Raw genomic sequence first — 27285 nt, 5'->3', positions numbered from 1 at the left:
ACGATGTAACAAGTAATCCACAATCTCTATCCATACAGACACAAATGTAAACAAGTAATCCACAATCTCTATCCATACAGACACGAATGTAAACAAGTAATCCACAATCTATATCCATAGCAGCACGAATGTAAACAAGTAATCCACAATCTATATCCATACAGACATGAATGTAAACAGGTTAATCCACAATCTATATCCATACAGACATGAATGTAAACAAGTAATCCACAATCTATATCCATACAGACACGAATGTAAACAAGTAATCCACAATCTATATCCATACTGACACGAATGTAAACAAGTAATCCACAATCTCTATCCATACAGACACGAATGTAAACAAGTTAATCCACAATCTATATCCATACAGACACAAATGTAAACAAGTAACCCAGAATCTATATCCATATGGCATGAAGGTAAACAAGTAACACACAATCGATGTCCATAAAGGCATGAACATAAACAAGTAACCCACAATATATATCCATACCAGCACAAATGTAAACAAGTAATCCACAATCTATATCCATACAGACACAAATGTAAACAAGTAATCCACAATCTCTATCCATACAGACACGCATGTAAACAGTAATCCACAATCTATATCCATACCGGCACGAATGTAAACAAGTAATCCACAATCTCTATGCATACAGACACGAATGTAAACAAGTTAATCCACAATCTCTATCCATACAGACACGAATGTAAACAAGTTAATCCACAATCTATATCCATACAGACACGAATGTAAACAAGTAATCCACAATCTATATCCATACCGGCACGAATGTAAACAAGGAATCCACAATCTATATCCATACAGACATGAATGTAAACAAGTAACACACAATCTATATCCATACCGGCACGAATGTAAACAAGTAATCCACAATCTATATCCATACCAGCATGAATGTAAACAAGTAATCCACAATCTATATCCATACAGACACGAATGTAAACAAGTAATCCACAATCTCTATCCATACAGACACGAATGTAAACAAGTTAATCCACAATCTATATCCATACAGACACAAATGTAAACAAGTAATCCACAATCTATATCCATACAGACACAAATATAAACAAGTTAATCCACAATCTATATCCATACAGACACAAATGTAAACAAGTAACCCAGAATCTATATCCATACCGGCACAAATGTAAACAAGTTAATCCACAATCTATATCCATACAGACACGAATGTAAACAAGTAATCCACAATCTCTATCCATACAGACATGAATGTAAACAGGTTAATCCACAATCTATATCCATACAGACACAAATGTAAACAAGTAACCCAGAATCTATATCCATATGGCATGAAGGTAAACAAGTAACACACAATCGATGTCCATAAAGGCATGAACATAAACAAGTAACCCACAATATATATCCATAGCAGCACGAATGTAAACAAGTAATCCACAATCTATATCCATACAGACACAAATGTAAACAAGTAATCCACAATCTCTATCCATACAGACACGAATGTAAACAAGTAATCCACAATCTATATCCATACCGGCACGAATGTAAACAAGTAATCCACAATCTCTATCCATACAGACACGAATGTAAACAAGTAATCCACAATCTATATCCATACAGACACGAATGTAAACAAGTAATCCACAATCTCTATCCATACAGACACAAATGTAAACAAGTAATCCACAATCTCTATCCATACAGACACGAATGTAAACAAGTAATCCACAATCTATATCCATACAGACACGAATGTAAACAAGTAATCCACAATCTATATCCATACAGACATGAATGTAAACAGGTTAATCCACAATCTATATCCATACAGACATGAATGTAAACAAGTAATCCACAATCTATATCCATACCAGCACGAATGTAAACAAATAATCCACAATCTATATCCATACAGACACGAATGTAAACAAGTAATCCACAATCTCTATCCATACAGACACGAATGTAAACAAGTTAATCCACAATCTATATCCATACAGACACAAATGTAAACAAGTAATCCACAATCTATATCCATACAGACACGAATGTAAACAAGTTAATCCACAATCTATATCCATACAGACACAAATGTAAACAAGTAGCCCAGAATCTATATCCATACCGGCACAAATGTAAACAAGTTAATCCACAATCTATATCCATACAGACACGAATGTAAACAAGTAATCCACAATCTCTATCCATACAGACATGAATGTAAACAGGTTAATCCACAATCTATATCCATACAGACACGAATGTAAACAAGTAACCCAGAATCTATATCCATATGGCATGAAGGTAAACAAGTAACACACAATCGATGTCCATAAAGGCATGAACATAAACAAGTAACCCACAATATATATCCATAGCAGCACGAATGTAAACAAGTAATCCACAATCTATATCCATACAGACACAAATGTAAACAAGTAATCCACAATCTCTATCCATACAGACACGAATGTAAACAAGTAATCCACAATCTATATCCATACAGACACGAATGTAAACAAGTAATCCACAATCTCTATCCATACAGACACGAATGTAAACAAGTTAATCCACAATCTATATCCATACAGACACAAATGTAAACAAGTAATCCACAATCTATATCCATACAGACACAAATGTAAACAAGTTAATCCACAATCTATATCCATACAGACACAAATGTAAACAAGTAACCCAGAATCTATATCCATACCGGCACAAATGTAAACAAGTTAATCCACAATCTATATCCATACAGACACGAATGTAAACAAGTAATCCACAATCTCTATCCATACAGACATGAATGTAAACAGGTTAATCCACAATCTATATCCATACAGACACGAATGTAAACAAGTAACCCAGAATCTATATCCATATGGCATGAAGGTAAACAAGTAACACACAATCGATGTCCATAAAGGCATGAACATAAACAAGTAACCCACAATATATATCCATAGCAGCACGAATGTAAACAAGTAATTCACAATCTCTATCCATACAGACACAAATGTAAACAAGTAATCCACAATCTCTATCCATACAGACATGAATGTAAACAAGTAATCCACAATCTATATCCATACCGGCACGAATGTAAACAAGTAATCCACAATCTCTATCCATACAGACACGAATGTAAACAAGTTAATCCACAATCTCTATCCATACAGACACGAATGTAAACAAGTTAATCCACAATCTATATCCATAGACACGAATGTAAACAAGTAATCCACAATCTATATCCATACCGGCACGAATGTAAACAAGGAATCCACAATCTATATCCATACAGACATGAATGTAAACAAGTAACACACAATCTATATCCATACCGGCACGAATGTAAACAAGTAATCCACAATCTATATCCATACCAGCATGAATGTAAACAAGTAATCCACAATCTATATCCATACAGACACGAATGTAAACAAGTAATCCACAATCTCTATCCATACAGACACGAATGTAAACAAGTTAATCCACAATCTATATCCATACAGACACAAATGTAAACAAGTAATCCACAATCTATATCCATACAGACACAAATATAAACAAGTTAATCCACAATCTATATCCATACAGACACAAATGTAAACAAGTAACCCAGAATCTATATCCATACCGGCACAAATGTAAACAAGTTAATCCACAATCTATATCCATACAGACAGGAATGTAAACACGTAATCCACAATCTATATCCATACAGACATGAATGTAAACAAGTAATCCACAATCTATATCCATACAGACATGAATGTAAACAAGTTAATCCACAATCTATAGCCATACAGATAGGAATGTAAACAAGTAATCCACAATCTATATCCATACAGACACAAATGTAAACAAGTAATCCACAATCTATATCCATACCGGCACGAATGTAAACAAGTAATCCACAATCTATATCCATACAGACACGAATGTAAACAAGTAATCCACAATCTATATCCATACAGACAGGAATGTAAACAGGTTAATCCACAATCTATATCCATACAGACACGAATGTAAACAAGTTAATCCACAATCTATATCCATACAGACACGAATGTAAACAAGTAATCCACAATCTCTATCCATACAGACATGAATGTAAACAGGTTAATCCACAATCTATATCCATACAGACACGAATGTAAACAAGTAACCCAGAATCTATATCCATATGGCATGAAGGTAAACAAGTAACACACAATCGATGTCCATAATGGCATGAACATAAACAAGTAACCCACAATATATATCCATAGCAGCACGAATGTAAACAAGTAATCCACAATCTATATCCATACAGACACAAATGTAAACAAGTAATCCACAATCTATATCCATACCGGCACGAATGTAAACAAGTAATCCACAATCTCTATCCATACAGACACGAATGTAAACAAGTAATCCACAATCTCTATCCATACAGACACGAATGTAAACAAGTTAATCCACAATCTCTATCCATACAGACACGAATGTAAACAAGTAATCCACAATCTCTATCCATACAGACACGAATGTAAACAAGTTAATCCACAATCTCTATCCATACAGACACGAATGTAAACAAGTTAATCCACAATCTCTATCCATACAGACACGAATGTAAACAAGTAATCCACAATCTATATCCATACCGGCACGAATGTAAACAAGGAATCCACAATCTATATCCATACAGACATGAATGTAAACAAGTAACACACAATCTATATCCATACCGGCACGAATGTAAACAAGTAATCCACAATCTATATCCATACCAGCACGAATGTAAACAAGTAATCCACAATCTATATCCATACAGACACGAATGTAAACAAGTAATCCACAATCTATATCCATACAGACATGAATGTAAACAGGTTAATCCACAATCTATATCCATACAGACAGGAATGTAAACAAGTAATCCACAATCTATATCCATACAGACACGAATGTAAACAAGTAATCCACAATCTATATCCATACAGACACGAATGTAAACAAGTAATCCACAATCTATATCCATACAGACATGAATGTAAACAGGTTAATCCACAATCTATATCCATACAGACAGGAATGTAAACAAGTAATCCACAATCTATATCCATACAGACATGAATGTAAACAAGTTAATCCACAATCTATATCCATACAGACAGGAATGTAAACAAGTAATCCACAATCTATATCCATACAGACAGGAATGTAAACAAGTTAATCCACAATCTATATCCATACAGACACGAATGTAAACAAGTAATCCACAATCTATATCCATACAGACACGAATGTAAACAAGTAATCCACAATCTATATCCATACAGACACGAATGTAAACAAGTAATCCACAATCTATATCCATACAGACATGAATGTAAACAAGTTAATCCACAATCTATATCCATACTGGCACGAATGTAAACAAGTAATCCACAATCTATATCCATACAGACATGAATGTAAACAAGTAATCCACAATCTATATCCATACAGACACGAATGTAAACAAGTAATCCACAATCTATATCCATACAGACAGGAATGTAAACAAGTAACACACAATCTATATCCATACAGACAGGAATGTAAACAAGTAATCCACAATCTATATCCATACAGACACGAATGTAAACAGGTTAATCCACAATCTATATCCATACAGACAGGAATGTAAACAAGTAATCCACAATCTATATCCATACAGACACGAATGTAAACAAGTAATCCACAATCTATATCCATACAGACATGAATGTAAACAAGTTAATCCACAATCTATATCCATACAGACACGAATGTAAACAAGTAATCCACAATCTATATCCATACAGACATGAATGTAAACAAGTTAATCCACAATCTATATCCATACTGGCATGAATGTAAACAAGTAATCCACAATCTATATCCATACAGACATGAATGTAAACAAGTAATCCACAATCTATATCCATACAGACACGAATGTAAACAAGTAATCCACAATCTATATCCATACAGACACAAATGTAAACAAGTAACACACAATCAATGTCCATAAAGGTATGAATGTAAACAAGTAGCCCAGAATCTATATCCATACAGATAGGCGCAAATGTGAACAAGTAACTCGGAATGTATATCCAGTGTGTCAAAATCTAAAAGAGGTCATTTGTTTTAAATTCTCACAGGAGTGCCACGAAAGTGCAGGATAATCAGGGACATTTCCTCTCCTATAACAGTTTTTCTTCTTGACAGTGGTGATGGGAAGAAAACATTTTCGATAATTATGATAAAAGTCAAACAAACAAACAAACCAATAGATGCTTAAAATGCTCTTGCGTGTCTGGGAAAAAACAGGAAGGGGGGGTGTGGATTACTGAAAATTATCTTTCTTTTTGATGGGATCAATAATGGGTAGAACACCTTAAAATTCAAACCCTTTCTTCTTGTTTTCCTGAGCTGTCAGTGAATATACAACCATAAAATGACATTAAACAAAACCTTCCTAGTTATGATGGCCGACACGTGCTGAAAATGTCTACCACCAAGAATGACAACATCCCGAATGTGCAACTGAACGTTTTCCTCCACATCCTGAACAAATGTGACATATTTGACGGCTAAATAAAGGCACCGAACATGAAGATCATCTGCTGTGTGACAGCGCTCACCTCCAGCATGACAGAGCAGATGTGTCGCACGCACTGAGTGATGGCCTGCGGCGTGCCCGAGATTGTGACAGCTCTCTCTGTCGAGTCCGGCAGCATGTCTCCTGCCACCTGAACCTGGGCGCCTGTGGTCTTAACAGCGCCACACAACAGAGAAACAAACGCTGTTTACTGCTGAAAAGAGAGCACAGCCACACCGACTGTAATACTGTTTCAAACACCCCCAAATTACGCCAAATACATTTTGACATGCAAGGAGCAGCTGCAAGCCAAATAGCAATGTGAGCTCCAATATTTGAAGAGGCATGCACAAATTTTGTCCATTCAGAAGGAATATTCAGCCTCCGGACATCTTCACTGACATAATCAATGGGATTTTCATGAGTCGCTCTGAGCGGCATCCAAACGAAAAAAGCATTTTAATGCACTGACAAACAAGAAGTTTTGAATGCAGTCACAGCAGGGAGGGGGGTTTCTTCCCCTATTTAGGTGCAGGAGCAACGTTCCTGATAAAATGAAAAAGGACTCGTACCTCTCTGATCTCTTTGATCTTTGAGCCTCCTTTGCCAATCAGTGAGCCACACTGGCTCCCAGGGAAAACCAGGCGAAGCGTCACAGGTGGCTTGCTTGTCACGTTGCTGTTTGTCATCGCTGCAGTGATATCCTGAGGGAGGATTCAAAAATATGCCATGTTTTTCTTCCCTAATACAAACTGGAAGAACGCCAGCTGCACGTGCCAAGGCTATTTTGTTCACAGGAGTGATGAGAAGCTGCACTTGCTATCCTTACGTGAGGATTTTATTCAAGATGCAGGCGCAAACAGCTTTGTACCTCCTCAAACTTCTGTGCGATCATGGCGAATGCTCTGAAGATGCCGTCTGTTGGTCCTGTGATGGTCACGATTCTCTCTGGGGACACACCCTCTGATATGTTGATGCGGGCGCCGCTCTGGAATCGCATGATCACAATTATTCCAGATTTGAATTGCTGCAATGGATCTGACAGAACATATTAAAATAAAAAGGCGGAGAGTGAGTGCTCACCTCTTCTCTCATTTTCTTCACTGTTTCTCCTTTCTGGAATCAAAAACAAAACATATTTTTGAGATTTACCAAAGTAGCCAGAGTTACAGCCAAGAAAAGCACATTTCTATATTGTCAAAGGTCAATATCAAGGCAGTAGGTCACGTACTGTTTGCCTGTTTACTCGGGACATAGGTCACCTACAAGGTTTAGGGTCCATGTCAATGACAATGAATGAATTACATGGGGTCAAAATTTAAAAATGTTCCAATCATATTGAAAGCTATACCACATTATTTGTCTGAACATGCCTATTCCAAATAGGGACTATGACTGAATGTTAAGTGGATGTGGGGTAAAAACAGCAAGAATGGTGACAAAATTTGGTGCTTGTATCACCATTTGAAGGATTCCTCTTTAAATATTCTGTTATCTGCTTCAGTATTGCTAAGCTCTGAATCAGTAACGTTTGTCATGCTTGTCAGTGGGAGTTCTCTTGTCAGAAATAATGTGTTATTCAACCAACTTGAACCCATAGGAGCTAAATAATATCAGTTGCTTTCAGAAGCAAGCGGGCAGCGGGCATAAGGATCAGTAAAGACAGACGACTGGTACTAAAAGTTTCCTTTTCAATGTTACAGGTCAGCTGATGGTCATCTCCCAGAATTTCCAATGACTGTGAACGTGAGATATGTTCACAATCACCCAGTCAACTGTGCTGATGCCCTGAGATACCGAGATGTTTCAGATGAAGTAAAGAAGAAATTCTTGGATCTGTTTGAAGCAGGTGTCCTGTCGAGATGAGGTGAACGTCGAGATGTGGTGCGTCGCGCTGCTGCGCATGCGTGCGCATTTGCACATCGCTCTACCCCGGACTTGAAGACGTCACCCGTCGAGATGAGGTGCCTCGTGCAACTGCACGTGGAAATGATGTAACTCGCTCGACGTGCAACTGCACATGTGCATTTTTTTTTGTTTGTTTGTTTTGTTTTTTCCCATCAAAGTTTTTTTTTTATTAATTGTATTCAGTGTATTTATAGCCTAGTAAGTAAAACATTTTCTGTATTTTACGTTATGAGCATAAATGGATGTATATGTATATTTTGCCTGTCGAAATAAGCTAACTCCAGGTTAAAAATACTTATCGTTTTATAGTGAGTAGATTTTATACATTACTACGTTCGGATGAAAAATGTATACGTTTACTTGCCCATCAAAATAAGCAAACTTCGTCAAGTAATTTTTTCAGTGCACACATATGCAGTTATGCGAGGAACCTCATCTCGACGAAGCACCTCATCTCGACAGAACACAGGCCATAGTCCATCATCAGCACTTGAGCTTCACAAATATGACATGCAGATTGAAGAACAAGATGACTTTGTTTTCACCAGTGCTGAACTTTGAACAATAACTTAAAATTCCTCTGAAAATGAAATATATGTGTGATTGGCATGAAGGAAAGAATCCAATTTTGCCAGGATGCATAAACATTGGTTGAGCCAAGTAATCTCAATCAAATTGCATTTTTATACTGTGTATTAAAATAACCTGACCTTGTCAAACATTAATGAAATAAATGAAACAAACACAACTTTGAGAGATGCATCTAATTCTGCTCAGTGCCAAATTAAGTTCAGGTTAATGCAATGTGCACCAAAATATGTGTTTATGCACAAGCCCTCACTGTTGTGTGGGCCGCCGAAGAGGAGGTACTGCTGGCCCACCACCACAAGATGGCGCCCTGCTTGAAGTGCGGGCTTCAAGCACGAGAGGGCGTCGGAGCGACCAGGAGTGACAGCTGTCACACATCATCCATACCAGCTGTCACTCATCCACTACTCATCACCACCACCATAAAGGCCGGACTGCAACTCCACCTCCCCGCCGAGAAATCAGCTACCATTCAGGTAATTTTCTCTGCTGACTCAAAACATTGAGTATTAATCTGAACTTCTTTGCAGCCGTTTTCCTGGTGTGTCCTTATCTGTGGGATTGGCGTTTGGTGTGATCAGCGACGGCTTCGCCTCACACCCCAAACCAGATAAGTGGTGAAACAGGAGCTGCACGAGTGTGTGATTGGAGGTGGAGGTGCTCCCTCCTAACTAAACACTGACTGTGGGATTACTGAGTGTGCGAACTCACACTCATCAGGACTGTCTCTGTTTTCTGCCAGCAGTACCGGGTCTGACTGCTGAAGACAGTGGCCACCTGGGGCGCAGGGCTTGGCGGCTCCGGTGTTCTTCAGCTCCGTTGGTGGTGGAAGCTGTGTGGGGATCCGGCTCTTCTCTCGCCAGGCGTCTTCTATCATCGAGCCTGCCCACACGTCACCTGGTGTATGATTGACAGTCCACCATATTGTTATTGTCTGTACGTCGTTGTGCGATTCACAACATTAAATTGGTACTTTTGGCTTATCCATTGTCCGTTCATTAATGCCCCCTGTTGTGGGTCCGTGTCACGACACTTTCACAACAGGATTTCTCGGCCAGCGTCATGGATCCCGAGGGGTGTCAACCATCGCTTGAACAGCCAATGGAAGAGCGAGGTGCACAGCACCAGCAGGAGGCATGTTGGGTGAGCTGCAGCACATCTTAACTGCCTTTACCGCTTGGTTAGACTTAGTTACCGAGCAGAGCAGTGTTCTCAATCGTAGGATGGAGGCTCTCACCGCCCAGGTGGAAGCGCGTGCTCAGGGCGCTGCTGCAGCACCTCCTCCTGCTGACCGTGTGCCAGAAACAGACATTCCGCTGGTCGTTCAACGAACCCCCCCACCTTCCCCTGAAGCATACATAAGCCCTCCGGAGCCGTACGGTGGCTGTGTGGAGACGTGCGCGGACTTCTTGATGCAGTGCTCGCTCAGCGTCCCGTCATGTACGCGTCAGACGCTAGCCGGGTGGCTTACGTTATAAATCTGCTTTGAGGAGAGGCACGCGCCTGGGCTACGGCGCTCTGGGAGCAGAATTCACGGCTCCTAACGGTTTATACTGAGTTTGTGAGGGAGTTCCGACAGGTGTTCGACCACCCTCATAGAGGCGAGACCGCTTCAAGTGTGCTGCTGTCGATATGGCAGGGGCGTAGGAGCGCAGCGAAGTATGCAGTCGACTTCCGCATCGCGGCAGCGCGAGCCGGCTGGAATGCTGTTGCGCTCCGTGCCGCCTTTGTAAACGGACTGTCTCTGGTCCTTAAGGAGCACCTGGTGGCGAAGGACGAGCCGCGGGATTTAGATGGGCTTATCGACCTGGTTATACGGTTAGACAACCGATTAACAGAACACCGACGGGAGCGAGACGAAGGGCGTGGTCAGGCACAAGCCGTCCCTCTTCCTCCCGGGTCCGAAAGGGAGCCGACTTCCCCACGCTCCGCTGCCAGGGCTCTCCACGTGACGACAGCTCCCCCTGCTGATGTTGCTAGGGAAACGAGCAGGGCCAAAAAGCGATCAGATCAGAGACAAAGGAGGATGATCCGTGGAGAGTGTTTTTCTCTGCAGCTCTACCGAGCCCCAAACGGTCAAAACAGCAGCACTCGTCCTTAGAGACTGGGCTAAGGGTGGGTCACAACACCCACGTGGGGAGACCCCGACGATCTGCACGCATCCCAGTCACGATCCTGAGTGGGGATCTAACCCTTCACGCCCCAGCACTGGTGGACACGGGGTCGGAGGGGAATCTGCTGGATAGCAGATGGGCAAAGGAGGTTGGGCTCCCTCTAGTGGCCTTACCGTCACCATTGTCGGTGCGGGCACTAGATGGCACCCTTCTTCCACTAATCACACACCAGACACAGCCAGTGACATTGGTGGTGTCTGGGAATCACAGGGAAGAGATTGTGTTTTATGTAACACCTTCTACCTCCCGAGTGATTTTGGGTTTTCCATGGGTGTTAAAACACAATCCCCAGATTGATTGGCCGTCTGGGGTTGTGGTTCAGTGGAGCGAAACCTGCCACCGGGAGTGTTTAGGATTCTCGGTTCCACCCGGTGTGACAGCTAAGGAGGAGGTTTTAGTCCCCCCAATCTGGCGGCGGTGCCAGCCGAGTACCACGACCTTGCTGACGTCTTCAGCAAGGATCTGGCACTCACGCTGCCCCCGCACCGTCCGTACGATTGTGCCATTGATTTGATACCGGGCGCTGAGTACCCGTCCAACAGGCTGTACAACCTCTCACGTCCGGAACGCGAATCAATGGAGACCTACATCCGGGACTCGTTAGCTGCCGGGTTGATCCGGAACTCCACCTCCCCGATGGGTGCTGGTTTCTTTTTTGTGGGTAAGAAGGACGGCGGACTCCGTCCATGCATTGATTACAGAGGGCTGAACGAGATCACGGTTCGCAACCGATACCCGTTACCTCTGTTGGATTCAGTGTTCACGCCCCTGCATGGAGCCCAAATTTTCACGAAATTGGATCTTAGGAATGCTTATCACCTGGTTCGGATCCGGGAGGGAGACGAGTGGAAGACGGCATTTAACACCCCGTTAGGTCACTTTGAGTACCTGGTCATGCCGTTCGGCCTCACCAATGCGCCCGCGACGTTCCAAGCGTTGGTTAATGACGACTTGCGGGAATTCCTGCATCGGTTTGTCTTTGTATATCTAGACGATATACTCATCTTTTCTCCGGATCCTGAGACCCATGTCAAGCATGTACGTCAGGTCCTACAGCGGTTGTTGGAGAACCGGCTGTTTGTGAAGGGCGAGAAGTGTGAGTTCCACCGCACTTCTTTGTCTTTCCTGGGGTTCATAATCTCCTCCAACTCCATCGCCCCTGATCCGGCCAAGGTTGCGGCGGTGAGAGATTGGCCCCAACCAACGAACCGTAGGAAACTACAACAGTTCCTCGGTTTTGCAAATTTCTACCGGAGGTTCATCAAGGGCTACAGTCAGGTAGTTAGCCCCCTGACAGCCCTGACCTCCACAAAAGTCCCCTTCACCTGGTCGGATCGGTGCGAAGCCGCGTTTAGGGAGTTGAAACGCCGGTTCTCGACTGCACCAGTTCTGGTGCAGCCCGATCCCAAGCGCCAGTTCGTAGTTGAAGTGGACGCCTCTGACTCAGGGATAGGAGCCGTACTATCCCAGAGCGGGGAGTCCGACAAGGTTCTCCATCCATGTGCCTACTTTACCCGCAGGTTGACCCCAGCTGAACGGAACTATGACGTCGGCAATTGGGAACTTCTTGCGGTGAAGAAGGCTCTTGAGGAGTGGAGACACCTGTTGGAGGGAGCATCGGTACCATTTACGGCTTTCACGGACCATCGGAACCTGGAGTACATCCGGACCGCGAAGCGTCTGAACCGCAGGCAAGCCCGCTGGTCGTTGTTCTTCGGGCGTTTTGACTTCCGGATCACCTACCGCCCCGGGACAAAAAACCAACGATCTGACGCCCTGTCCCAGGTGCATGAAGAGGAGGTCAGGACCGAGCCGTCAGACCCCCCTGACACCATCATCCCCGAGTCCACTGTCGTGGCCACCTTTACCTGGGACGTGGAGAAGACCGTCCGGGAGGCCCTGACACGGAGCCCGGACCCGGGGACAGGTCCGAAGGACAAGTTGTACGTCCCACCAGAGGCCAGGGCTGCGGTCCTTGACTTCTGTCACGGTTCCAAGCTCTCCTGTCATCCAGGGGTGCGAAGGACCGTGGCAGTGGTCCGGCAGCGCTTCTGGTGGGCGTCTATGGAAGCCGACGTCCGGGAGTATGTCCAGGCCTGCACCACCTGTGCCACGGGCAAAGCCGACCACCACAAGGCCCAAGGCCTCCTCCAGCCTCTGCCAGTGCCTCGTCGCCCCTGGTCTCATATTGGCCTGGACTTTGTCACGGGCCTCCCGCCGTCCCAGGGCAACACCACCATCTTAACGATAGTGGACCGGTTCTCCAAGGCGGCCCACTTCGTGGCCCTCCCGAAGCTCCCGACGGCCCAGGAGACTGCAGACCTCCTGGTCCACCACGTAGTGCGTCTGCATGGGATTCCATCGGACATTGTCTCGGATCGTGGTCCTCAGTTCTCCTCCTAGGTCTGGAGGAGTTTCTGCAGGGAACTGGGGGCCACCGTCAGTCTCTCGTCTGGGTACCACCCCTAGACGAACGGGCAGGCAGAGCGGACGAACCAGGAACTGAAGCAGGCCCTCCGCTGCGTGACCTCCACGCACCCGACGGCCTGGAGTGACCACCTGGCCTGGATCGAGTATGCTCATAATAGCCAAGTCTCATCTGCCACCGGCCTCTCCCCGTTTGAGGTGTGTTTGGGGTACCAGCCCCTATTGTTTCCACTGGTGGAGGGAGAGGTCGGGGTGCCCTCGGTCCAGGCCCATCTGAGGAAGTGCCGTTGGGTGTGGCGTACCGCCCGCTCTGCCCTGCTCAGAGCCTGGATGAGGGCTAAGGCCCATGCAGACCGCCGGCGTTCCCCGGCCCCTGCATACCAGCCCGGGCAGGAGGTCTGGCTATCCACGAAGGACATCCCCCTGCAGGTGGAATCCCACAAACTCAAAGACAGGTACATCGGACCTTTTCCCATCCTCAAAGTCCTCAGTCCTGCCGCAGTGAAGCTGAAGCTGCCAGCTTCACTGCGGATACACCCCGTGTTTCATGTGTCCAGACTCAAGCCCTGCCATACCTCACCACTGTGTGCCCCGGGACCAGCGCCGCCTCCTGCCCGGATCATTGACGGGGAGCCCGCGTGGACGGTACGCCGGCTCCTGGACGTCCGTCGAAAGGGCCGGGGGTTCCAGTATCTGGTGGACTGGGAGGGTTATGGCCCCGAAGAGCGCTCCTGGGTGAAGAGGAGCTTCATCCTGGACCCGACTTCTACACCCGTCACCCGGACAAGCCTGGTCGGGCGCCAGGAGGCGCCCGTTGAGGGGGGGGTCCTGTTGTGTGGGCCGCCGAAGAGAAGGTACTGCTGGCCCACCACCACAAGATGGCGCCCTGCTTGAAGTGCAGGCTTCAAGCACGAGAGGGCGTCGGAGCGACCAGGAGTGACAGCTGTCACACATCATCCATACCAGCTGTCACTCATCCACTACTCATCACCACCACCATAAAGGCCGGACTGCAACTCCACCTCCCCGCCGAGAAATCAGCTACCATTCAGGTAATTTTCTCTGCTGACTCAAAACATTGAGTATTAATCTGAACTTCTTTGCAGCCGTTTTCCTGGTGTGTCCTTATCTGTGGGATTGGCGTTTGGTGTGATCAGTGACGGCTTCGCCTCACACCCCAAACCAGATAAGTGGTGAAACAGGAGCTGCACGAGTGTGTGATTGGAGGTGGAGGTGCTCCCTCCTAACTAAACACTGACTGTGGGATTACTGAGTGTGCGAACTCACACTCATCAGGACTGTCTCTGTTTTCTGCCAGCAGTACCGGGTCTGACTGCTGAAGACAGCGGCCACCTGGGGCGCAGGGCTTGGCGGCTCCGGTGTTCTTCAGCTCCGTTGGTGGTGGAAGCTATGTGGGGATCCGGCTCTTCTCTCGCCAGGCGTCTTCTGTCGTCGAGCCTGCCCACACGTCACCTGGTGTATGATTGACAGTCCACCATATTGTTATTGTCTGTATGTCGTTGTGCGATTCACAACATTAAATTGTTACTTTTGGCTTATCCATTGTCCGTTCATTTATGCCCCCTGTTGTGGGTCCGTGTCACGACACTTACACAACACTCACTGGTTTCCAACCCATGGTTAAAAATGTGCTTCAAATGAATGGTTTTGAAAACTTGCTAATGTGTGGTTGTCAAACTGCAGGCTTTACTACTCAACTGCCCAAAAGGCATATGGTGGTGGTGATGTGAAAATGCTGAAAAACGTGGAGTCATTAACAGAGCGCCAAAATTCAGAGAAGGAGATGGTGATAAAGATCGATCTTACAAGTGACAACCATTTGATTGTTGCAATATGCACACCGTTGATCAAAAGGGTCCTTCAGATGATAGAACAGAGTGGTGGACTCATCTGGTAAAATGGACCGTCATAATCTCCGTGTGTTTTTATTGATGACTCATAGTTGCTGTGGTGGTCTTCCAATTGGTTGCCTAATGACAACTACTTAATCTGAAAACACCATCAAATGTGCTCTTGAGTTGTACAAGTCTATTCTGCCAGATGGTGTTTTTTCATGGAGAGGCCACTTGGGCCCACAGGTTTTTATGACTGATGACAGCGATGCAGAACGAGGAGCCCTTAATAAGGCTTTTCCAGATGCAACATTGCTATTTTGTGTTTTTCATGTGATACAAGCAGCCTGGTGATGGCTCTGGGATGCTAAAAATCAGATTCCCCTTAAACACAGGCAGCAGTTGTTTCAACACATCAAAGATATGATGTATGCAGACACCCAAGCCTCCTTGGAGGCCCGATTTCCGTCCATCCTGACTGATGCACAAGCATGTACCTATCAGTCATCTATGGCATACAGTAGTGTTCAGAATAATAGTGCTATGTGACTAAAAAGATTAATCCAGGTTTTGAGTATATTTCTTATTGTTACATGGGAAACAAGGTACCAGAAGATTCAGTAGATTCTCACAAATCCAACAAGACCAAGCATTCATGATATGCACACTCTTAAGGCTATGAAATTGGGCTATTAGTAAAACAAAAGTAGAAAAGGGGGTGTACACAATAATAGTAGCATCTGCTGTTGACACTACAAACTCAAAACTATTATGTTCAAACTGCTTTTTTAGCAATCCTGTGACTCACTAAACTAGTATTTAGTTGTATAACCACAGTTTTTCATGATTTCTTCACATCTGTGAGGCATTACTCGTACTTTTGTTGGTTTGGAACCAAGATCTTGCTTGTTTACTAGTGCGCTTGGGGTCATTGTCTTGTTGAAACACCCATTTCAAGGGCATGACCTCTTCAGCATAAGGCAACATGACCTCGTCAAGTATTTTGACATATCCAAACTGATCCATGATACCTGATATGCGATATATAGGCCCAACACCATAGTAGGAGAAACATGCCCATATCATGATGCTTGCACCACCATGCTTCACTGTCTTCACTGTGAACTGTGGCTTGAATTCAGAGTTTGGGGGTCGTCTCACAAACTGTCTGCGGCCCTTAGACTCAAAAAGAACAATTTTACTCTCATCAGTCCACAAAATATTCCTCCATTTCTCTTTAGGCCAGTTGATGTGTTCTTTGGCAAATTGTAACCTCTTCTGCACATGTCTTTTATTTAACAGAGGGACTTTGCGGGGGATTCTTGTAAATAAATTAGCTTCACACAGGCGTCTTCTAACTGTCACAGCACTAACAGGTAATTCCAGACTGTCTTTGATCATCCTGGAGCTGATCAATGGGTGAGCCTTTGCCATTCTGGTTATTCGTCTATCCATTTTGATGGTTGTTTTCCATTTTCTTCCACGCGTCTCTGGTATTTTTGTATTACTCAAAACCTGGATTAATCTTTTTAGTCACATAGCACTACTATTATTCTGAACACTACTGTATGTGTGAAAAGTGGATGACCGTAGAAATTTGTGGGCCATTTGCTTCAGAGACGAAATGCCACTCTGTCGAACAATGCAAATAACTTTTGTGAGGCTGCCGTTAGAGTACTGAAGAAGAAAGTCCTCCTGCAGATGAAAGCATTTAATGCTCTTCAATTGGTGGATTTTACTGTTACCAGAATGGAGTGCTTATATGAACGACATCTGATTGATGTGGCAAACAACAGACTGGACTTGGTCAGGCATTCAAAGTACTTACCTGCTGGCAATGCTATCAATATGGATGGTTTCATACAACTTTCACTGAAGTTGTACAGTGTGCCCAGCGACACAAAGAAAGATGAATACTACAGCATAGATGTGGAAATGGGGCTTTGCACATGCCAAATGGGAGTAAAAGGTGGCCCCTGCAAACATCAGGCTGTAGTAGTCGAGAGGTTCAAGGTAGCAACTTTGAACATTATTCCAGTCAGTTCACCTGAACGTAGGCATTCGCTGTACAAAATTGCCACTGGCAAGGAAGATGTTCCATTACAGTGGTTTTCATCATTGAGAAATGATAGTAGCAGTGTCACTGTGGAACACGTTGGGCAAAATGATGACTCCCTCATTTCTGAAGATTTTCCACCAGCAGAAATGTCCCCAGTCACTTCACTTGGTGCTGTCTCTTCAGCGACCACAGCCATTGGTCCAGACAATCTCCAGCTTGCAAAAAGCAGCCTTGAACTTCAATGGAAATTACAAAACCAGTTTGATGGTAGAAGTGCTTGCTCCTCAGCAGTACATAGAGGGGAGACCATATCCACATATCATACCCTTGATTTTGGCTCTGCGGTTCAAGAGGTCAAAGAAAATTGGATGGCATTCAGTAACTCATTGAAGAGCAATGTTCAAAATGATCCAGCCACATTCCTACCTGATGTCAAATCTTTTCTTGCCAGCTCACAGCAACTGAAGACCACCGCTGTAGCACGCCGAAAGAAGGCCGACAAAAGAATCCTTGGTGGAGGAACATGGCTACCACAAGGTAGCTCCCAAAAAGAAAGCAAGTGTTGACCTGAAATCTGGTGTACTCTCACCGAGGAAGACGTTTGCAGCCCCACATAACCTATCTGAATGTGTTAGCAGGAATGAGAGTCTCAGGAAGACACACAGTAAACAACAGGTTACACAGTCTTTGCTGTGAAGTTTTTACAGCATTTAACCACCTGTGACATACATGTACACTCAGCAAAAATATAAACGCAACACTTTTGGTTTTGCTCCCATTTTGTATGAGATGAACTCAAAGATCTAAAACTTTTTCCACATACACAATATCACCATTTCCCTCAAATATTGTTCACAAACCAGTCTAAATCTGTGATAGTGAGCACTTCTCCTTTGCTGAGATAATCCATCCCACCTCACAGGTGTGCCATATCAAGATGCTGATTAGACACCATGATTAGTGCACAGGTGTGCCTTAGACTGCCCACAATAAAAGGCCACTCTGAAAGGTGCAGTTTTATCACACAGCACAACGCTACAGATGTCGCAAGATTTGAGGGAGCGTGCAATTGGCATGTTGACAGCAGGAATGTCAACCAGAGCTGTTGCTCATGTATTGAATGTTCATTTCTCTACCATAAGCCGTCTCCAAAGGCGTTTCAGAGAATTTGGCAGTACATCCAACCAGCCTCACAACCGCAGACCACGTGTAACCACACCAGCCCAAGACGTTGGAGAGGTGTTCTCTTCACGGATGAATCCTGGTTCACACTGTCCAGGGCAGATGGCAGACAGCGTGTGTGGCATCGTGTGGGTGAGCGGTTTTCTGATGTCAATGTTGTGGATCGAGTGGCCCATGGTGGCGGTGGGGTTACGGTATGGGCAGGCGTCTGTTATGGACGAAGAACACAGGTGCATTTTATTGATGGCATTTTGAATGCACAGAGATACCGTGACGAGATCCTGAGGCCCATTGTTGTGCCATCCAAGAACATCACCTCATGTTGCAGCAGGATAATGCACGGCCCCATGTTGCAAGGATCTGTACACAATTCTTGGAAGCTGAAAATGTCCCAGTTCTTGCATGGCCGGCATACTCACCGGATATTGATTGTGGTGGAGGGTGGACTTTTTTCTGGTTCCGGAGCACAGCGGTGTTCTGCTGTATCTGTTAGCTGTTTGAACTGAGCTGTTTGAGTTCTTTGAATTAACAGTCTTTTTCAAGACTTTTTTACTTTTTTTTTACTTTTTCACCGTGCTCCAACGCCTAAAGAAGCCCTCTAACGGTCAAAGCATCGCGACGGAGCTCTTTTATCAGCTAACCTTCATCAGCGTTGGCAAGCTAACTAGCTTGCTAACGCTTTCGTTTTTATTTTTATTTTATTTTTTTGCACTGTTGTCGTGCTGCTCCACAGCCTGCCTAGTGGATTTTTATTTTATTTTAGCACTGTTGTCGTGCGTTACCTGTGCTGCTCCACAGCCTGTCCAGTGGATTTTTATTTTATTTTTTAGCACTGTTGTCGTGCGTTACCTGTGCTGCTCCACAGCCTGTCCAGTGGATTTTTATTTTATTTTTAGCACTGTTGTCGTGTGTTACCTGTGCTGCTCCACAGCCTGTTCAGTGGATTTTTATTTTATTTTTTGGCGCTGTTGTCGTGCGTTGCCTGTGCTGCTCCACAGCCTGTCCAGTGGATTTTTATTTTATTTTTAGCACTGTTGTCGTGTGTTACCTGTGCTGCTCCACAGCCTGTTCAGTGGATTTTTATTTTATTTTTTACCACTGTTGTCGTGCGTTACCTGTGCTGTTCCACAGCCTGTTCAGTGGATTTTTGTTTTGTTTTTTGGCACTGTTGTCGTGTGTTACCTGTGCTGCTCCACAGCCTGTTCAGTGGATTTTTGTTTTGTTTTTTGGCACTGTTGTCGTGTGTTACCTGTGCTGCTCCGCAGCCTGTCCAGTGGATTTTTATTTTATTTTTTACCACTGTTGTCGTGTGTTACCTGTGCTGCTCCGCAGCCTGTCCAGTGGATTTTTATTTTATTTTTTACCACTGTTGTCGTGTGTTACCTGTGCTGCTCCACAGCCTGTCCAGTGGATTTTTATTTTATTTTTTACCACTGTTGTCGTGTGTTACCTGTGCTGCTCCGCAGCCTGTCCAGTGGATTTTTATTTTATTATTTTATTTTTTTTTTATTTTTTTTTTTTTTTAGCACTGTTGTCGTGCGTTACCTGTGCTGCTCCACAGCCTGTCCAGTGGATTTTTATTTTATTTTTTAGCACTGTTGTCGTGCATTACCTGTGCTGCTCCACAGCCTGTCCAGTGGATTTTTATTTTATTTTTTACCACTGTTGTCGTGCGTTACCTGTGCTGCTCCACAGCCTGTCCAGTGGATTTTGATTTTTATTTTATTTTTTTTGGGCGCTGTTGTCGTGCGTTACCTGTGCTGCTCCACAGCCTGTCCAGTGGATTTTTATTTAGCGCTGTTGTCGTGCGTTACCTGTGCTGCTCCACAGCCTGTCTAGTGGATTTTTATTTTGTTTTAGCACTGTTGTCGTGCGTTGCCTGTGCTGCTCCACAGCCTGTCCAGTGGATTTTTATTTTTATTTTATTTTATTTTTTAGCACTGTTGTTGTGCGTTACCTGTGCTGCTCCACAGCCTGTCCAGTGGATTTTTATTTTTATTTTATTTTATTTTTTAGCACTGTTGTTGTGCGTTACCTGTGCTGCTCCACAGCCTGTCTAGTGGATTTTTATTTTATTTTAGCACTGTTGTCGTGCGTTACCTGTGCTGCTCCACAGCCTGTCTAGTGGATTTTTATTTTGTTTTAGCACTGTTGTCGTGCGTTGCCTGTGCTGCTCCACAGCCTGTCCAGTGGATTTTGATTTTGATTTTATTTTTTTTTTGGGCACTGTTGTCGTGTGTTACCTGTGCTGCTCCACAGCCTGTCTAGTGGATTTTTATTTTATTTTTTACCACTGTTGTCGTGTGTTACCTGTGCTGCTCCGCAGCCTGTCCAGTGGATTTTTATTTTATTATTTTATTTTATTTTATATATTTATTTATTTATTTTTTTAGCACTGTTGTCGTGCGTTACCTGTGCTGCTCCACAGCCTGTCCAGTGGATTTTTATTTTATTTTTTAGCACTGTTGTCGTGCGTTACCTGTGCTGCTCCACAGCCTGTCCAGTGGATTTTTATTTTATTTTTTACCACTGTTGTCGTGCGTTACCTGTGCTGCTCCACAGCCTGTCCAGTGGATTTTGATTTTGATTTTATTTTTTTGGGCGCTGTTGTCGTGCGTTACCTGTGCTGCTCCACAGCCTGTCTAGTGGATTTTTATTTTGTTTTAGCACTGTTGTCGTGTGTTGCCTGTGCTGCTCCACAGCCTGTCCAGTGGATTTTTATTTAGCGCTGTTGTCGTGCGTTACCTGTGCTGCTCCACAGCCTGTCTAGTGGATTTTTATTTTGTTTTAGCACTGTTGTCGTGTGTTGCCTGTGCTGCTCCACAGCCTGTCCAGTGGATTTTTATTTTTATTTTATTTTATTTTTTAGCACTGTTGTTGTGCGTTACCTGTGCTGCTCCACAGCCTGTCCAGTGGATTTTGATTTTGATTTTATTTTTTTGGGCGCTGTTGTCGTGCGTTACCTGTGCTGCTCCACAGCCTGTCCAGTGGATTTTTATTTAGCGCTGTTGTCGTGCGTTACCTGTGCTGCTCCACAGCCTGTCCAGTGGATTTTTATTTTGTTTTAGCACTGTTGTTGTGCGTTACCTGTGCTGCTCCACAGCCTGTCTCTTGGATTTTTATTTTGTTTTAGCACTGTTGTCGTGCGTTACCTGTGCTGCTCCACAGCCTGTCTAGTGGATTTTTATTTTGTTTTAGCACTGTTGTTGTGCGTTACCTGTGCTGCTCCACAGCCTGTCTAGTGGATTTTTATTTTGTTTTAGCACTGTTGTTGTGCGTTACCTGTGCTGCTCCACAGCCTGTCTAGTGGATTTCTATTTTGTTTTAGCACTGTTGTCGTGCGTTACCTGTGCTGCTCCACAGCCTGTCTAGTGGATTTTTATTTTGTTTTAGCACTGTTGTCGTGCGTTGCCTGTGCTGCTCCACAGCCTGTCCAGTGGATTTTTATTTTTATTTTATTTTTTAGCACTGTTGTTGTGCGTTACCTGTGCTGCTCCACAGCCTGTCTAGTGGATTTTTATTTTATTTTAGCACTGTTGTCGTGCGTTACCTGTGCTGCTCCACAGCCTGTCTAGTGGATTTTTATTTTGTTTTAGCACTGTTGTCGTGCGTTGCCTGTGCTGCTCCACAGCCTGTCCAGTGGATTTTTATTTTTATTTTATTTTATTTTTTAGCACTGTTGTTGTGCGTTACCTGTGCTGCTCCACAGCCTGTCTAGTGGATTTTTATTTTATTTTAGCACTGTTGTCGTGCGTTACCTGTGCTGCTCCACAGCCTGTCTAGTGTCGGATTCCCTGTTTGGGAATCTGCTAGCTTAGCGTAGCTACTAGCTCTTAGCCGTTTTAGCATGGCGGCTTCTCCTGTCTCTCCCGTACTTTTCTGCTCTGGGTGTGAAATGTTTAGTTATTCCTCGGCCTCTTTTAGCAGTAACGGTACATGTAATAAGTGCAGCTTATTCGTAGCTTTGGAGGCCAGGCTGGGCGAATTGGAGGCTCGGCTCCGCACCGTGGAAAATTCTACAGCTAGCCAGGCCCCTGTAGTCGGTGCGGACCAAGGTAGCTTAGCCGCCGTTAGTTCCCCCCTGGCAGACCCCGTGCAGTCGGGAAGGCAGGCTGACTGGGTGACTGTGAGGAGGAAGCGTAGCCCTAAACAGAAGCCCCGTGTACACCGTCAACCCGTTCACATCTCTAACCGTTTTTCCCCACTCGACGATACACTCGCCGAGGATCAAACTCTGGTTATTGGCGACTCTGTTTTGAGAAATGTGAAGTTAGCGACACCAGCAACCATTGTCAATTGTCTTCCGGGGGCCAGAGCAGGCGACATCGAAGGACATTTGAAATTGCTGGCTAAGGCTAAGCGTAAATTTGGTAAGATTGTAATTCACGTCGGCAGTAATGACACTCGGTTACGCCAATCGGAGGTCACTAAAATTAACATTGAATCGGTGTGTAACTTTGCAAAAACAATGTCGGACTCTGTTGTTTTCTCTGGGCCCCTCCCCAATCAGACCGGGAGTGACATGTTTAGCCGCATGTTCTCCTTGAATTGCTGGCTGTCTGAGTGGTGTCCAAAAAATGAGGTGGGCTTCACTGATAATTGGCAAAGCTTCTGGGGAAAACCTGGTCTTGTTAGGAGAGACGGCATCCATCCCACTTTAGAGGGAGCAGCTCTCATTTCTAGAAATCTGGCCAATTTTTTGGGATCCTCCAAACTGTGACTGTCTAGCGTTGGGACCAGGAGGCAGAGCTGTGGTCTTATACACCTCTCTGCAGCTTCTCTCCCCCTGCCATCCCCCTATTACCCCATCCCCGTAGAGACGGTGCCTGCTCCCAGACCACCAATAACTAGCAAAAATCTATTTAAGCATAAAAATTCAAAAAGAAAAAATAATATAGCACCTTCAATTGCACCACAGACTAAAACAGTTAAATGTGGTCTATTAAACATTAGGTCTCTTTCTTCTAAGTCCCTGTTGGTAAATGATATAATAATTGATCAACGTATTGATTTATTCTGCCTAACAGAAACTTGGTTACAGCAGGATGAATATGTTAGTTTAAATGAGTCAACACCCCCGAGTCACACTAACTGTCAGAATGCTCGTAGCACGGGCCGGGGCGGAGGATTAGCAGCAATCTTCCATTCCAGCTTATTAATTAATCAAAAACCTAGACAGAGCTTTAATTCATTTGAAAGCTTGTCTCTTAGTCTTGTCCATCCAAATTGGAAGTCCCAAAAACCAGTTTTATTTGTTATTATCTATCGTCCACCTGGTCGTTACTGTGAGTTTCTCTGTGAATTTTCAGACCTTTTGTCTGACTTAGTGCTTAGCTCAGACAAGATAATTATAGTGGGCGATTTTAACATCCACACAGATGCTGAGAATGACAGCCTCAACACTGCATTTAATCTATTATTAGACTCTATCGGCTTTGTTCAAAAAGTAAATGAGTCCACCCACCACTTTAATCATATTTTAGATCTTGTTCTGACTTATGGTATGGAAATAGAAGACTTAACAGTATTCCCTGAAAACTCCCTTTTGTCTGATCATTTTTTAATAACATTTACATTTACCCTGATGGACTACCCTGCAGTGGGGAATAAGTTTCATTACACTAGAAGTCTTTCAGAAAGCGCTGTAACTAGGTTTAAGGATATGATTCCTTCTTTATGTTCTCTAATGTCATATACCAACACAGAGCAGAGTAGCTACCTAAACTCTGTAAGGGAGTTAGAGTATCTTGTCAATAGTTTTACATCCTCATTGAAGACAACTTTGGATGCTGTAGCTCCTCTGAAAAAGAGAGCTTTAAATCAGAAGTGTCTGACTCCGTGGTATAACTCACAAACTCGTAGCTTAAAGCAGATAACCCGTAAGTTGGAGAGGAAATGGCGTCTCACTAATTTAGAAGATCTTCACTTAGCCTGGAAAAAGAGTTTGTTGCTCTATAAGAAAGCCCTTCGTGAAGCTAGGACATCTTTCTACTCATCACTAATTGAAGAAAATAAGAACAACCCCAGGTTTCTTTTCAGCACTGTAGCCAGGCTGACAAAGAGTCAGAGCTCTATTGAGCTGAGTATTCCGTTAACTTTAACTAGTAATGACTTCATGACTTTCTTTGCTAACAAAATTTTGACTATTAGAGAAAAAATTACTCATAACCATCCCAAAGATGTATCGTTATCTTTGGCTGCTTTCAGTGATGCCGGTATTTTGTTAGACTCTTTCTCTCCGATTGTTCTGTCTGAGTTATTTTCATTAGTTACTTCATCCAAACCATCAACATGCTTATTAGACCCCATTCCTGCCAGGCTGCTCAAGGAAGTCCTACCATTATTTAATGCTTCAATCTTAAATATGATCAATCTATCTTTGTTAGTTGGTTATGTACCACAGGCCTTTAAGGTGGCAGTAATTAAACCATTACTTAAAAAGCCATCACTTGACCCAGCTATCTTAGCTAATTATAGGCCAATCTCCAACCTTCCTTTTCTCTCAAAGATTCTTGAGAGGGTAGTTGTAAAACAGCTAACTGATCACCTGCAGAGGAATGGTCTATTTGAAGAGTTTCAGTCAGGTTTTAGAATTCATCATAGTACAGAAACAGCATTAGTGAAGGTTACAAATGATCTTCTTATGGCTTCAGACAGTGGACTTATCTCTGTGCTTGTTCTGTTGGACCTCAGTGCTGCTTTTGATACTGTTGACCATAAAATTTTATTACAGAGATTAGAGCATGTCATAGGTATTAAAGGCATTGCGCTGCGGTGGTTTGAATCATATTTGTCTAATAGATTATAGTTTGTTCATGTAAATGGGGAATCTTCTTCACAGACTAAAGTTAATTATGGAGTTCCACAAGGTTCTGTGCTAGGACCAATTTTATTCACTTTATACATGCTTCCCTTGGGCAGTATTATTAGACGGTATTGCTTAAATTTTCATTGTTACGCAGATGATACCCAGCTTTATCTATCCATGAAGCCAGAGGATACGCACCAATTAGCTAAACTGCAGGATTGTCTTACAGACATAAAGACATGGATGACCTCTAATTTCCTGCTTTTAAACTCAGATAAAACTGAAGTTATTGTACTTGGCCCCACAAATCTTAGAAGCATGGTGTCTAACCAGATCGTTACTCTGGATGGCATTTCCCTGATCTCTAGTAATACTGTGAGAAATCTTGGAGTTATTTTTGATCAGGATATGTCATTCAAAGCGCATATTAAACAAATATGTAGGACTGCCTTTTTGCATTTACGCAATATCTCTAAAATCAGAAAGGTCTTGTCTCAGAGTGATGCTGAAAAACTAATTCATGCATTTGTTTCCTCTAGGCTGGACTATTGTAATTCATTATTATCAGGTTGTCCTAAAAGTTCCCTAAAAAGCCTTCAGTTGGTTCAGAATGCTGCAGCTAGAGTACTGACGGGGACTAGCAGGAGAGAGCATATCTCACCCATGTTGGCCTCCCTTCATTGGCTTCCTGTTAATGCTAGAATAGAATTTAAAATTCTTCTTCTTACTTATAAGGTTTTGAATAATCAGGTCCCATCTTATCTTAGGGACCTCATAGTACCATATTACCCCATTAGAGCGCTTCGCTCTCAGACTGCGGGCTTACTTGTAGTTCCTAGGGTTTGTAAGAGTAGAATGGGAGGCAGAGCCTTCAGCTTTCAGGCTCCTCTCCTGTGGAACCAGCTCCCAATTCAGATCAGGGAGACAGATACCCTCTCTACTTTTAAGATTAGGCTTAAAACTTTCCTTTTCGCTAAGGCTTATAGTTAGGGCTGGATCGGGTGACCCTGGACCATCCCTTGGTTATGTTGCTTTAGACGTAGACTGTGTTTCATAATTATTGTATGGCCTTGCCTTGCAATGTGGAGCGCCTTGGGGCAACTGTTTGTTGTGATTTGGCGCTATACAAGAAAAAAGTTGATTGATTGATTGATATGTCACCCATTGAGCATGTTTGGGATGCTCTGGACCAGCATATACGACAGCGTGTACCAGTTCCTGCCAATATCCAGCAACTTCGCACAGCCATTGAAGAGGAGTGGACCAACATTCCACAGGCCACAATTGACAACCTGATCAACTCTATGCGAAGGAGATGTGTTGCACTGCATGAGGCAAATGGTGGTCACACCAGATACTGACTGGTATCCCCCCCCCCCCCAATAAAACAAAACTGCACCTTTCAGAGTGGCCTTTTATTGTGGGCAGTCTAAGGCACACCTGTGCACTAATCATGGTGTCTAATCAGCATCTTGATATGGCACACCTGTGAGGTGGGATGGATTATCTCAGCAAAGGAGAAGTGCTCGCTATCACAGATTTAGACTGGTTTGTGAACAATATTTGAGGGAAATGGTGATATTGTGTATGTGGAAAAAGTTTTAGATCTTTGAGTTCATCTCATACAAAATGGGAGCAAAACCAA

At 43.7% G+C, this 27285-nt stretch overlaps 1 protein-coding gene across 3 annotated transcripts in view; it reads right to left on the bottom strand.

Moving 5' to 3' along the window:
* The window catches only part of zgc:110045 (uncharacterized protein LOC664755 homolog), a 105582-nt gene that overhangs the window by 49659 nt on the left and 28638 nt on the right, over positions 1-27285 (bottom strand). For all 3 annotated transcript variants that reach the window (XM_034185047.1, XM_034185048.1, XM_034185049.1), the window contains 4 exons: positions 7725-7757; positions 7513-7629; positions 7214-7345; positions 6685-6813 (listed from right to left, as the gene is read on the bottom strand). In XM_034185047.1, coding sequence (XP_034040938.1) covers positions 6685-6813; positions 7214-7345; positions 7513-7629; positions 7725-7757 — 411 coding nt within the window. The remainder of the gene's footprint in view (positions 1-6684; positions 6814-7213; positions 7346-7512; positions 7630-7724; positions 7758-27285) is intronic.

This window comes from Thalassophryne amazonica, chromosome 13 (assembly GCF_902500255.1).
Source record: "Thalassophryne amazonica chromosome 13, fThaAma1.1, whole genome shotgun sequence".
NCBI classification, from domain to species: Eukaryota; Metazoa; Chordata; class Actinopteri; order Batrachoidiformes; family Batrachoididae; genus Thalassophryne; species Thalassophryne amazonica.
The sequence above is the reverse complement of the archived record's forward strand: the minus strand, read 5'-3'. Positions and strand labels throughout refer to the sequence as shown.